The 13,456-nt window shown below is 37.8% G+C and overlaps 1 protein-coding gene and 1 long non-coding RNA gene across 2 annotated transcripts; both read left to right on the forward strand.

Moving 5' to 3' along the window:
- The first annotated feature begins 817 nt into the window (after window positions 1-817).
- LOC114528743 lies at window positions 818-4,819 on the forward strand. The gene is made up of 3 exons (XM_028550455.1): window positions 818-873; window positions 1,237-1,371; window positions 2,441-4,819. The coding sequence occupies exon 3, from the start codon at window positions 2,855-2,857 to the stop codon at window positions 4,484-4,486; it is 1,632 nt and encodes a 543-aa protein (XP_028406256.1). The 5' UTR covers window positions 818-873; window positions 1,237-1,371; window positions 2,441-2,854; the 3' UTR covers window positions 4,487-4,819.
- Window positions 4,820-6,923: 2,104 nt separating this feature from the next.
- On the forward strand, window positions 6,924-8,169 carry LOC114528747. Its single transcript, XR_003687524.1, has 3 exons — window positions 6,924-7,007; window positions 7,665-7,810; window positions 8,024-8,169. It is a non-coding gene; the product is annotated as an uncharacterized LOC114528747 (long non-coding RNA).
- The last annotated feature ends 5,287 nt before the right edge of the window (window positions 8,170-13,456 follow it).

Raw genomic sequence — 13,456 nt, forward strand, 5'->3', positions numbered from 1 at the left:
AGCCTTGGCTGAGGATCATTTTGTGGATGTGGTGCTTGACGACGAGATTCGCTTACGAATTGCGCAGAGCAGACCACTATGAAACTACACTGCGACAGGCCTTGGAAATTGTCTTGGAGTTAGAGTCGTTCGCACTGGCCAGCAAACGACGGTCGTGGTATGTGCGCGAGATCCGAATTGAAAAACCCCGAGACCAAACTCGATAACCAAAACCACTCCGTGGAAGAGTATGATGGATCAACTAAATGAATTGACAAAAGAAATGAGAAATTTCACCGGCAAAATGGGCAGACAGCCAGACATGAATACAAGGTTTAACAGATCAACTTCACCTCCGCGAAAATGCTGAACGTGTCGTGGGAATCACTTGCACAAGGACTGCCCTGATTACCACCGATCAAGAATGAATCAACCCATTAATGAAAACGAAGGGAAAAACTGGGAACAGAGAAATCGACCACTTGAAGGAAATGTCGAAAATCGTCGCCAAGAATTGCGGAATGATCGCAGAAGTGCGTCAACAGAGCGTAATACGCGAATTCAGGGAAACGGAGAGTAGCTGGGTGGGCAAGTTGTCAGGATCCAGCTAATAAACACGCGAAAGAAACGCGCGAAAACCTGCTCATAAGCAACCATAGCGGACAACAAAGTAGTGACGTTGGTGCAAAAGAGAGAGAGAAACTCAATTGATAAACCGCGACAATCTAGTTGCACGAATATGTGATTCTAGAAAGACAGTTTTTGAACAAATGAATAAGGAGGCTTACTAATTTAGCAAGGCTCCCATTAAAACCTATTTATAGTTGGAGCACCGATCGAAAGAATCTGTGTAGACATCAACCGAAATCAGAAGAAGGAAACAAATATCTGCTGGTATGCATGGACTACGTTACCAAATGACTCGAGCGTATCCGATTACTGCATTCGTTTATTCATTCATTCGTTCGTTCATTTGAGCCGAGCTCAAACTCTTGGCTGAGTTAACAACCTCAAGAGACAGTCGAAACTCTCTGCAGAGAAAAACTTCACAAACTACACACACTTAAATTTTGTTAGATTACATCTGATGCCTGTCTGTCGACATGCTGGATTTTGATTTTGAAGAGCGAATGTTGTATTGTAATTATTTTATCCATGTTCTGATATAACACGAGTTTACTCGCAAGGTTTTGATAAGTAATTATTCTGGTGAGAGCTAACTCAACTGATGATGTACAACTCTTTCATTCCTTGTAGATAACTGTGATTTTACGCGTGGTAAATATTGTCATTGGGTCCGTGATAAAAACCAGCGCTACTATTGACAAACAAAGAGAAGATTGAGACAATCCAGGAAGACTGGACCCAGTCGAGACCACACTACAGACTCAGGTATGAAATAAGAGTGATCTCTCATGACCACCATCATTATTATGAATAGTCATTACCTCATTACTCTACATCCTTCCCATCATTGTCCATGATTGTCAATTGTTATCCACCGATGCACAAGATTATCATATTTAATCATACCAACCCATCCAAAATTATACATCAACATCCCTGAACATCAATCATCATTCTCGTCTTCATTATCATGGTTGCGGAGATCTCCGTTGAGATTTTCGTCTTTTGATAGATGTGATCGTGTCGATAAGTTACGAGTTTTCAAATTAGAGGGTTGCTTTCCACATATATATAAGGATTTAGACTTTCACGACTATTCACGTGCGTGTACGTGCGTATTAAAAATGCGTAACTGAAAAGCAGAGTTAAGGGTCCTTATACACAGAGTTTTTGTATTCATTTATTTCAATTTGGCTAAGGTCAGACATAGGCGGCCCAAAATTAGCGGCGAAAACTTTTTCGGCAATTTGTCAATGTAATGTATAATATATATATACATTACATTGAAAAATTGCCGAAAAAGTTTTCGCCGCCAATTTTGGGCCGCCTATGGGTCAGATGTCATAATGGTTATTTACGAGACGTCATCATTCGTTCGTGCTGAGTGAGAAATTAAAAAAAAAGACTTCCCCAAACACGCGGAAAGAGCGTTAGTATTCTTCACCTTGAATTGTTTAGAGTGTCTCGTGAATCTAATAAAATAACTTGAGGTAAAACTTGATGCGTTTTACCAGTCATTTTCATTGTTTTGCTTGGGTTCCCTGTACACTCACTTTTCTCGACATAACAAACGCCCCCATATTGGAATGAATTTACTCTCTAACAAGTAAACAATAAACGTTGAATTCATTCTTGAAATAACTTTAATCGATCATTTTTTACTAAATATGTGATTGATTGTTTCAACTCATAATCATAGAAAAGTCTGATTTTAACTCTTCAAGTGGGAACGTCAAGCCTTGTGTTAGCAACAGTCTGCACCTGATTTACTTTGCTTTAAAATTTGATTGATAGCTCTATTAAAATGAGCAATATTTTAAACCGTGGAAACTAGGCTGGAGACTTCTCAAAGAAAGAAGATGACACAAATCATCAGGATCCCCGCCACGTCCTTTATACGATAAAAACACTTTGAATTTTTGCAAGCATTAGCAAAGATACGTAGATCTCGTTCAAATACACTTTTCTCTGATCCCAGTTCGATATCATGGAAAAGAATATTGTGTTAAGATGATCGTAAGAAACTCTGTGAATGAAGTGACAGGAATATTTGTACAAAAAGCCCGCACTAACATATTGTAGATGAAGAAAGTTAGCGGGATTCCCGCCTGGAAATTTCCATATGGTAAAATTACAGGATGAACATACCACAAGATTGTGAGGAATTCAACGCAAGAATGAATCTGCTTTGACATATTGTCTTGTGTTTAGTCAAAGTTCAGCATCGCTTGGAGTAAAGAAACTCGGTATGTCTTCAATTGTGACAGGTATTCTGAGTTCAACAGTTGGTTTATTATGGAATAAGGTCCGAGACTCGACGGCAGACAAATTCAAAGACGGCGATGTAACCGATGCAGAAATTCGTAAGATTGTCGTACGAGAGTTAAATGATATCAAGTCTAAAATCGATGGCCTTTCCCGATCAACTTTACTCGCCAGTTATAATTTTTTAAAAGAAGGAGTCGAGTTACTCAGTGTTTCTCTTCATAAATCAAATCCCGAGCAGAAAGCGAGCGAAACTCAGGACGAACCAGGTGAACCTTCGAGCGTTATTCAGTCTGGTATCTTAAACCAAGCAATAGAGCTTCCTCGCGCCTTGGAAAAGCTTAAAATCAACTCGGACAGAGAATTTGAAACTGCGAGGGAAAGATTCAAAGATGCGCGCAAGACAGCAACCACTGCTTTCTGCAATGAGGCATTTAGTATCGAAGATCGAATATTTGCCGCGAAGCTACGAATAGTTTCAGAAATACTGGAACATGTCGATAGTCCTGAGACTGCAATCACTGGGTGTTTGACGTTTTTGGAGACCCTTCATAGCTTACCAGCCATTCAAGAGATATTCTCTGTGTATTTGAACGGTGGAATCAAATCGTTGTTGAATAAAACCCAACGAGTGGAGAACGTCAAGTCGGTTATGTTAATCAACTATGTGTTGTTTCAATATGTTTGGAAATTCAGCAGCAAGTATTCGTTTGAAGTGCCCGCCTGCATGCCAACGATTGAACTTCCTGATCGTAGTTTTCACCCAATAAGAAATTGGAAGAAAATTTCAACAAGAAAGTCTATGGGAGAGGAGTTGCCTCATCCTTCCTACGAACAGTTCCTTGATGAAGAAATAATACCCTACCGCTCTGCTGTGAACAGTCAGGGGGATGTTCTTACTGTTCCTGATACTGGGTCTAGTGACGACATCATGATTATCCATGAGGCAGGAAAAATCAAACGGGTTGAAACACCTGAATTTGCAGGTTATTTTTTAGCGTCGCTTGCTGTTGATATGAATAACAATGTTTACGTGGTGAGAGGACGTTCAGGTGAAGTATTCATGTTGACGATATTGGACGAGAATTACAATGTAAAAGCAAATCATACATTGGATTTTCTCAAGGACAAAGATGAGTTCCCTCGAGTTAGAATCGCGATATGCAAAGACGATAATATTATCGTCATCAACGACACAGACACTCTTGTGTATGTTTGTGACAAGACGGGTCAATTGAAATACAAGTTTAAACGTGACTCGAGTTGGACATTTTCATTGAGTATTTCCCAGCAGAATGAAATCATGATACCAGCAGACGATCGTACGGCGGTTCAAATATACACCAAGGAAGGAAATCTGAAAACAACAATAAAAGTCCCAGAAGATCATGAGGTATGGAGCGTCGCATTTCACTACGAAATTTGTAAAATATTGGTTTTAACCTGGGTTTGGGAAAAGGATTCCTATTTCATTCTGCGCTACCTTGAAGCAGACGGGGAGCTGGAGACTCTTACCTTCTTTTGTAAAAATAAAAATGAATATCCTCCCAAACTGGTATCCCATCCCAAGGGGCCTGTTGTTGTTGTAAGAGACAGAAGCATCACTTACCTTTAATTAGATTTAGTATGAACAAACATTTCCTCCATAAAACACAGTAAATACTTGTCTGAAATAGTGCAACTTTGAGTTAACTAAAGCAAACAATAGATACAGCATGGTTTATATAATTTGTGAGACTTTGCTGAATTACGTCCCATTAAAGTGTTCCTGTTTTTGTTGTAAGAGAGACAAGTGTAACTTATATTTAAATAATTTAAATAATAATGTTTTTTGACATTTTCCAACATGGACAATAAGCTTTTAATGACATTTAAAAGTGTATGAATCTTATTTCATATGATATAATATAGTGAAAACTTTCTTTGCCTTGTAATAGATGATCAGGTTCTTAACATAATAAAGATAATCATGTTTCTGTGTGTTAGATAGATATTCAACTTTGTAAATACAGTGTCCCAGGGAAACCCTTCCAGTCGATTTCAAGGCTACAGCCCGGAAGCCTTTTTTAGCCCAACAGGGGAGGGCGATATATCCACCCTAGAACAACTTCCACTAAGGGTTTCATGTCCTCTGCCCCTCTCAGAAAGAAGTCCAAGAACAACTCACATTTTTAAAGTCCCAGCCTCGGGTAAATAGTTTTTCTGCTTTTATCGAGGGCCCATTTAAATTATATAGTAGGTCAAGGGCAGCCTCGTACCCAGGCGTTTTAATAGTAAAATATATAACGTTGCATTCAGTTATTGTGTAGAGGTCAACCGTTACATATTTTACTATTAAAGCGCCTGGGTGCAAGGCTGGGTGAAGGGTGTTTTCCAAGAGGGTCAGTTGTCTTCTTAATATTTTGAATGTGCTAGATTTACTTCAGATGGCTCTATACTTGAAACAGTTTTCGGAGTGAAATTAGACTTCTGAAACTTTTGGTTTGTCATGTCTGCGGCAACAACTACAACAACCGGCTACTCGTTCAGACCATTAACATAATTGAATCCTCTTGGAGAGACAACACTAAATCTTAGCACCAAGTGCATCTGCAGAAATGGTTAAAATTTTGTATGAAGAGGCTCTGTGATATCATCTCCCCTCCCTTACCACGGACGTTAGATTTTCTGTCATCGCTGTTTGACTCGGGTTTGTCCTATCGCTTAATCAACTCGGCGAGGTTTGCTTTATCTTCTATTTTGCAGTTAAGTGATAGTGAAGTCACTTTCGGACAGCTACCTATTGTTTAGCACTTTATGAAAGGTGTATTCGAACTGCGCCCGGCTCTACCGCGTTACCAGACAACATGGGATGTTAGCAAGGTCTTATAGTTTTTTCGAAAGCAGCCTATACCTTCTGCGCTGACTTTGAAGGAGCTTACTGTTAAAGTTTCCTTCTTATTGACCTTACTCAGTGGACAACGCTGTCAAACTATTCATCTTCTCACTGTCGATAGCATGATTCTCGTTGCGGACAAGTGCACTTTCCACGTCATGGAGAAAGTCAAACAGACACGTGTCGGAACTCATGTCAAACCCCTCGAGTTTTTGAAATATCTATTTGAGCCTCAGCTTTGCGTCGTTACTCATCTCTTAGAGTATATCAAGAGAACTGATGAAAATAGCCATGATAGAAAGAAATTGCTACTGAGTTATGTGAAACCGTATGGGCCTGTTTCGAAAGATATTATATCTCGATGGATGAAGTCTGTTTTGGTAGCTGTAGGTTTAAATGTTAGCAAATTTAAAGGTCATAGTGTTCGAACAGCAACTACATCCTTTTTAGTGTCCAATAACTGTAACATTAAGGATATTATGTTATCCGCAGGATGGTCGAATGAACAGACATTTCAACGGTTTTATAATAAACCGAGCGAGGAGGAATTTAATTTTGGCGCTTCGGTGTTAGAGTGCTATACAAACGTTAATTGTTCCTAGGATATATAATATACAATATATATAATATACTTCTCTATATATCGAGATATCTTTCCACTTGGTTTTATCACGCTGGCTATAGTTAGAGTGGTTTTGTTTGTTTATCTCTGCAGGATTTGAATTAAGTCTTGCTGCAAGATTAAAATTTGTTACAGACAGCTTGTTGTCCGGTGTTATTTGATCAATAACAACTTTTTAGGAACAGTTCAACTTTCTTAAATGAATATCACGTCTTTTCAAATAGTCAATGGCGTTGGATTGAGCGAGTAGTCCAGTTTTTCGTCTTGCAGCAAAGATTGTGTTAAGAAAAGGCAAAGATATTGTTTCTCTTCAAACCACGTGGACTGTCCTGAGTCAGAAAGTAAATTTGTTCAACCGCCCGGTGATTTAGACCGAATCTTGTAGTCCCAGGTAGCAGTTTTTTTTTGGAGTAAATATGAGGCAATGACCAATATCATCCAATATCATTCTATACTTTCCAAGCATCCTTGATCTTCGAATGTTTATTTAAAACGGTTTTATTCCTGTGGAAAAACTACTGCTTGTTCACATTCTTACGTGACAAATTTTCATTTAGGTGGAATTTGAGGCAATTCGTGGCCGATCTTTTTATTCTGACATGGCTTTGGATGACATCCATTTCAAGGAAATGCCCTGTGGTAAGTCGCTACACTCTGGGATAAACATGATCAATTTAGTTCATCGATGGTCCTCAAATTAATGTACATCTCTGATTGACTCTGAAACTACTTAAGGGTCTCCGACTGGTTCTTCCGATAGATGAAGGGCCTTTGATAAGACCAACAATGCCTTGATCCTTCAATAAAACATGACTCTCGCGATGGTAGAAATTGGAATAATTTTTTAATGCTAAAAGTGGTTTTGCATTTGAAACATTGATTCAACGAAAATGCGAGTTGGCAAACAAAGGTTAATTTTTCTGCATGAGGGATTTTTTTTGATGAACTATCAATGCTTGGTCAAACGTGAACAAGAGTTTTATGCGATTTAAACAGAGTTGACTGGCCATTGATCAGAATTTAGGACATCAGATAACAACTGACTTTCACTGTAATTTTTTAAATATAAAATTATTAAGTACACATCAATGACTTTAGTGTCCATTAACAAAGATACATATTTAAGTGAACTTTCTACAGTAAAGAGGGGCTCATGTTTTGAAACAAAGATACTTTGTTACAGCAAGCTTATCTTAAACGAGCTTTACAAAAGCTCCTTGTTCAAATGACAATTGTTCGGTTCTTGAAATCAACACGCAAGGCAAACGTCAAACACAGCTCTTCGTATATATTTAGGTATACAACACTTGGGATGTTTTAACGATCGTTATAAAAGAGCTTTGCCAGACTTGATTGCGAATCTCCGGGATAAAATAGACTGGTATGACATGCAAAAGACCGTCAGAGAATGCGCCTGTGTTGCTTATGACAAAGGATACAAGGTATTTATAAAATTATTAAAATACCAGACCAGTGCAAGGCTTTCATGTTTGTCTCAGGCCTCAATAAAGTCAATTATAACTGGACCATCCACAACATGGATATTTTGAACCAATTCCTCTCATATTTACAGTAATAATACTGCATTGCGTTAACCTAATATGAATTTCGCTTCCATTTTTCAATGAATAAGCATTGATTATGTTGTTATTTAGTATTTTGCTGTGCAGTTTTATGGAGAGTGTTGGGGCGCAAGAAGTATGATTGAATATGACAAATATGGTGCTTCCAACGACTGCTGGTCTGGTGTCGGAAAAGATTTCACGAATTATGTTTACAAATTCACGAAATAAGATACGTTTTATGTTCATTCTATATCTTAACTTTCCCAAAATTTTAGGATTAAGCCACTAGTATGTGGGAAGTTGCATGACAAAACTCACAAAGATTGGGAAGAAAAAGACTTGCGTCCGTGCAAATCTATTCTTATAGAGAGTTTACCGTTCAGTATTGTATATATATTTATTTTAATTTTTGAATAGAAACAGCCCACTATTGCGTTTAATGATTAGTTGAAGTGAATAAAAATAATTGACATCTATTAATATTAGCACTGATATCAAAGCGGGTATCATATTTCTAATGCAGACATCACTCTAACACAAACATATCTCTAATACCGACACCTCTCTAATAAAGACACCTCCCTAATAAAGACATCTCTCTAATACAGACATCTCTCTAATACAGGCATCTCTCTAATACAAACATCTCTCTAATACAGACATCTCTCTAATACAGGCATCTCTCTAATATACAAACATCTCTCTAATACAGTTATCTTTCTAATACAGACATCTCTCTAATACAAACGTCTCTCTAATACAGACATCTCTCTAATGCAGACATCTCTCTAATACAAACGTCTCTCTAATACAGACATCTTTCTAATACAGACATCTCTAATACAAATGTCTCTCTATTACAAACATCCCAATCTCTACAATACAGACATTTTAACTTTTGATTGATGTGAACGAGGAAATAGTAATGATGTAATGATGTATGCGTGCTCTTATCTGAACGTCCATAACTTATCTACTTGTTTGCATCTATCAAAAGAGGAAAACTTGGTCGTAATACATGCACTTTCCAATACAAATTCGTCAAGTCAAGACAGGTCGAAATTCATCCCAAGTTATTGACCCGAATTATTAAAAAGAAAAGGCGTGCATTTATTGAGTTCATTGCATCGAGCCAAGCACAAACGAGAACTCTTGGCTGAGTTAAAACTTCAAGCTGACTTCAAAAGACGGTTGACATTACCAGAAAATCATGTATCACCACACTTAAACCTGGACCTAATCACACCTGATTTCTACCAGTCGAGATGCAGAATTTGTAAATGTACGTTCGGTGAACTGTTATTATTTTATCTCTGTTCTGGCATTGCACCAGTTTTCCCACAAGACCTGATAAGTGAGAGGCGAGATTGCTCAACTAATAGTGCTCAAATCTTTCAACCTTTGTAGATAACTTTCATTTCACGCTGGAAATACTGTCAGTGGGTCTGTAAATAAGGATGAAATGCTATTGGTAAACACAAAGGACCATCAGAAACAGGAAAAACTGGTATCAATCAATACCATATTACTGGAACGGGTAAGAAATACAAGTGATTCGTCATCACAATTTCTCATTAAAATCATCACACCAGATATCACCTTTATTCCATTCGTCATAATCGTTATCCATCGTTGTCCATAATTATCCACCGTTATCCATCGATCATACATTATCATACATAGCTATTTGTTGTGGTCCATTATTATCATCCAATGTGTATACATATTAATAATTGTTATCTCTGAACATCAATTATCATCCCATCTTGGTCACCTGTTATTACAGTTTCTATCGTTCCTCTTTATATTAAAACCATTTGCAACGATGCCAAAGATATTTATTATTGCCAGAGCCCAAAATTGTTACAGTCAGCTATATCATCAGTTTAATGTGCATACAATATCAAAAGTTAATATTTATACCTACCATGGGCACAAAATAGCTCTATTTCAGTATTTACAACAACCGCCACTACCAAAATATAACAACGCGCAATCAAGCTTAGTTCAAACCTAATTTCGGTCGGCATTTTTTGCCATTATAACGACTTGTTTCATTTTCGCATTTCACGGAAAACCGGACGATGACACAGCTCAGAACAACGGATATTTAGTTTCCAATAACAACGATACCATCTTCCGTTAGAAATCTAGGCTCATGTGATCAGACACGCGATGAAACACCTAATCTTAATAAGATGAAAACAAATAAATATTTTCAGATGATTGTGCACAAAACTTCCGTTGCGAATGAAGCGTAATTATAATGCAATATTTGTATAATGCAATATCCTGTTCCAATATAGTTTAGACAAAAAACTCTGACACTGTAAACTTGACCAACCCTTGGAATCAGGAACCAGGAACTGACTCAACATCTACACAAGAATTGTTCGAGCACGAGTTTGTGTTTATCCTGTGTTCGTGTTTAGTCAAAATTAAGTATTAGCTTTTTTATTCAGTACAGAAACTCGGTATGTCTTCAATTGTGACAAGTATTCTCAGTTCAACAGTTGGTTTATTATGGAATAAGGTCAGAGACTCGACGGCAGACAAACTCAAAGACGGCGATGTAACCGATGCAGAAATTCGTAAGATTGTCGTACGAGAGTTAAATGATATCAAGTCTAAAATCGATGGCCTTTCTAGATCAACTTTACTCGCCAGTTACGATTTCCTTCAAGAAGGAGTAGATTTACTCAGTGTTTCTCTTGATAAATCAAATCCCGAGCAGAAAGCGAGCGAAACTCAAGACGAACCGGGTGAACATTCGAGCGTTATTCAGTCTGGTATCTTAAACCAAGCAATAGAGTTTCCTCGCGCAATGGAAAAGCTTAAAATCAACTCAGACAGAGAGTTTGAAACTGCAAAGAAGAGATTGGAGGAAGCACACAAGACAGCAACCACTGCTTTCTGGAATGAGGCATTTAGTATTGAAGATCGAATTTTTGCTGCGAAGCTACGAATAGTTTCAGAAATACTGGAACATCTCGATAGTCCTGAGACTGCAATCACTGGGTGTTTGTCGTTTTTGAAGAAGCTTCATAGCTTACCAGCCATTCAAGAGATATTCTCGGTGTATTTGAACGGTGGAGTCAAATCGTGGTTGAATAAAACTCAACGAGTGGAGAACGTTAAGTCGGTTATGTTAATCAACTATGTGTTGTTTCAATATGTTGGGAAGTTCGGCAGCAAGTATTCGTTTGAAGTGCCCGCCTGCATGCCAACGATTGAACTTCCTGATCGTAGTTTTCACCCAATAAGAAATTGGAACAAAATTTCAACAAGAAAGTCTATGGTAGAAGAGTTGCCTCATCGTCGCTACGAACAGTTCCTTGATGAAAAAATAATACCCTACTTATCTGCTGTGAACAGTCAGGGGGATGTTCTTACTTTCCCTGGTACTGGATCTCGTGACCACATCATGATTATCCATGAGGCAGGAAAAATCAAACGGGTTGAATTACCTGAATTTGCAGGTAATTTTTTAGCGCCGCTTGCTGTTGATATGAATAACAATGTTTACGTGGTGAGAGGACGTTCAGGTGAAGCATTCATGTTGACGATATTGGACGAGAATTACAATGTAAAAGCAAATCATACATTGGATTTTCTCGGTACGTTTCTACTTAGGATCGGGATATGCAAAGACGATGATATTATCATCATCAAACACGAAGACCCTCATGTGTATGTTTGTGACAAGACGGGTCAATTGAAATACAAGTTTAAACGCGACTCGTGTTGGGCATTTTCATTGAGTATTTCCCAGCAGAATGAAATCATGATACCAACAGACGATCATACGGCAGTTCAAATATACACCAAGGAAGGAAATTTGAAATCAACAATAAAAGTCCCAGAAGATCATAAGGTATGCAGCGTCGCATTTCAGTACGAAATTTGTAAAATATTGGTTTTTACCAGGGTTAGAGAAAAGCATTCTTATTTCATTCTGTGCTACCCTGAAGCAGGCGGAAAGCTGGAGACTCTTACCTTCTGTTGTAAAGATGAAAATTTCTTTGAATTCACTCCCACACTGGTATCCCATCCCAAGGGTCCTGTTGTTGTTGTAAGATACAGGAACATCACTTACCTTTAATGAGATTTAGTATGAACAAACATTTCCTGCATAAAACACAGTAAATACTTGTCTGAAATAGTGCAACTTTGAGTAAACTAAAGCAAACAATAGATACAGCATGGTTTATATAATTTGTGAAACTTTGCTGAATTACGTCCCATTAAAGTATTCCTGTTTCTGTTGTAAGAGAGACAAGTGTAACTTATATTTAAATAATTTAAATAATAATGTTTTTTGACATTTGCCAACATGGACAATAAGCTTTTAATGATATTTAAAACCGTATGAATCTTATTTCATATGATATAATATAGTGAAAACTTTCTTTGCTCTTGTAATAAATCATCAGGTTCTTAACATAATGAAGATAATCATGTTTCTGTCTTAGATAGATATTCAGGCTACAAACAAGTTTTGTATTGTATGAAGAGGCACTGTGATATCATCTCCCCTCCCTTACCACGGACGTTAGATTTTCTGTCATCGCTGTTTGACTCGGGTTTGTCCTATCGCTCAATCAACTCGGCGAGGTTTGCTTTATCTTCTATTTTGCAGTTAAGTGATAGTGAAGTCACTTTCGGACAGCTACCTATTGTTTAGCACTTTATGAAAGGTGTATTCGAACTGCGCCCGGCTCTACCGCGTTACCAGACATCATGGGATGTTAGCAAGGTCTTATAGTTTTTTCGAAAGCAGCCTATACCTTCCGCGCTGACTTTGAAGGAGCTTACTGTTAAAGTTTCCTTCTTATTGACCTTACTCAGTCGACAACGCTGTCAAACAATAGTTTTTCATCTTCTCACTGTCGATAACATGATTCTCGTTGCGGACAAGTGCACTTTCCACGTCATGGAGAAAGTCAAACAGACACGTGTCGGAACTCATGTCAAACCCCTCGAGTTTTTGAAATATCCATTTGAGCCTCAGCTTTGCGTCGTTACTCATCTCTTAGAGTATATCAAGAGAACTGATGAAAATAGCCATGATAGAAAGCAATTGCTACTTAGTTATGTGAAACCGTATTGACCTGTTTCGAAAGATACTATATCTCGATGGATAAAGTCTGTTTTGGTAGCTGAAGGTTTAGATGTTAGCAAATTTAAAGGTCATAGTGTTCGAGCAGCAACTACATCCCTTTTAGCGTCCAATAACTGTAACATTAAGGATATTATGTTATCCGCAGGATGGTCCAATGAACAAACATTTCAACGGTTTTATAATAAACCGAGCGAGGAGGAATTTAATTTTGGCGCTTCGGTGTTAGAGTGTTATACAAACGTTAATGGTTCCTAGGATATATAATATACTATATATATAATATACTTCTCTATATATCGAGATATCTTTCCACTTGGTGTTATTACGCATGCTATAGTTAGAGTGGTTTGTGTATCTTTGCAAGACAAAGCCCTCACTGATTGCTCTGAAATCTCGTACAA

The sequence above is a fragment of the Dendronephthya gigantea genome, unplaced genomic scaffold (assembly GCF_004324835.1).
Source record: "Dendronephthya gigantea isolate DGI-Jeju-01 unplaced genomic scaffold, DenGig_1.0 000051F, whole genome shotgun sequence".
Taxonomy (NCBI): Eukaryota; Metazoa; Cnidaria; class Anthozoa; order Malacalcyonacea; family Nephtheidae; genus Dendronephthya; species Dendronephthya gigantea.

Bases quoted from the DNA above. Each gene is read 5' to 3' on its own strand.
- LOC114528743 (XM_028550455.1), top strand. From the start codon at position 2,855: ATGTCTTCAATTGTGACAGGTATTCTGAGTTCAACAGTTGGTTTATTA.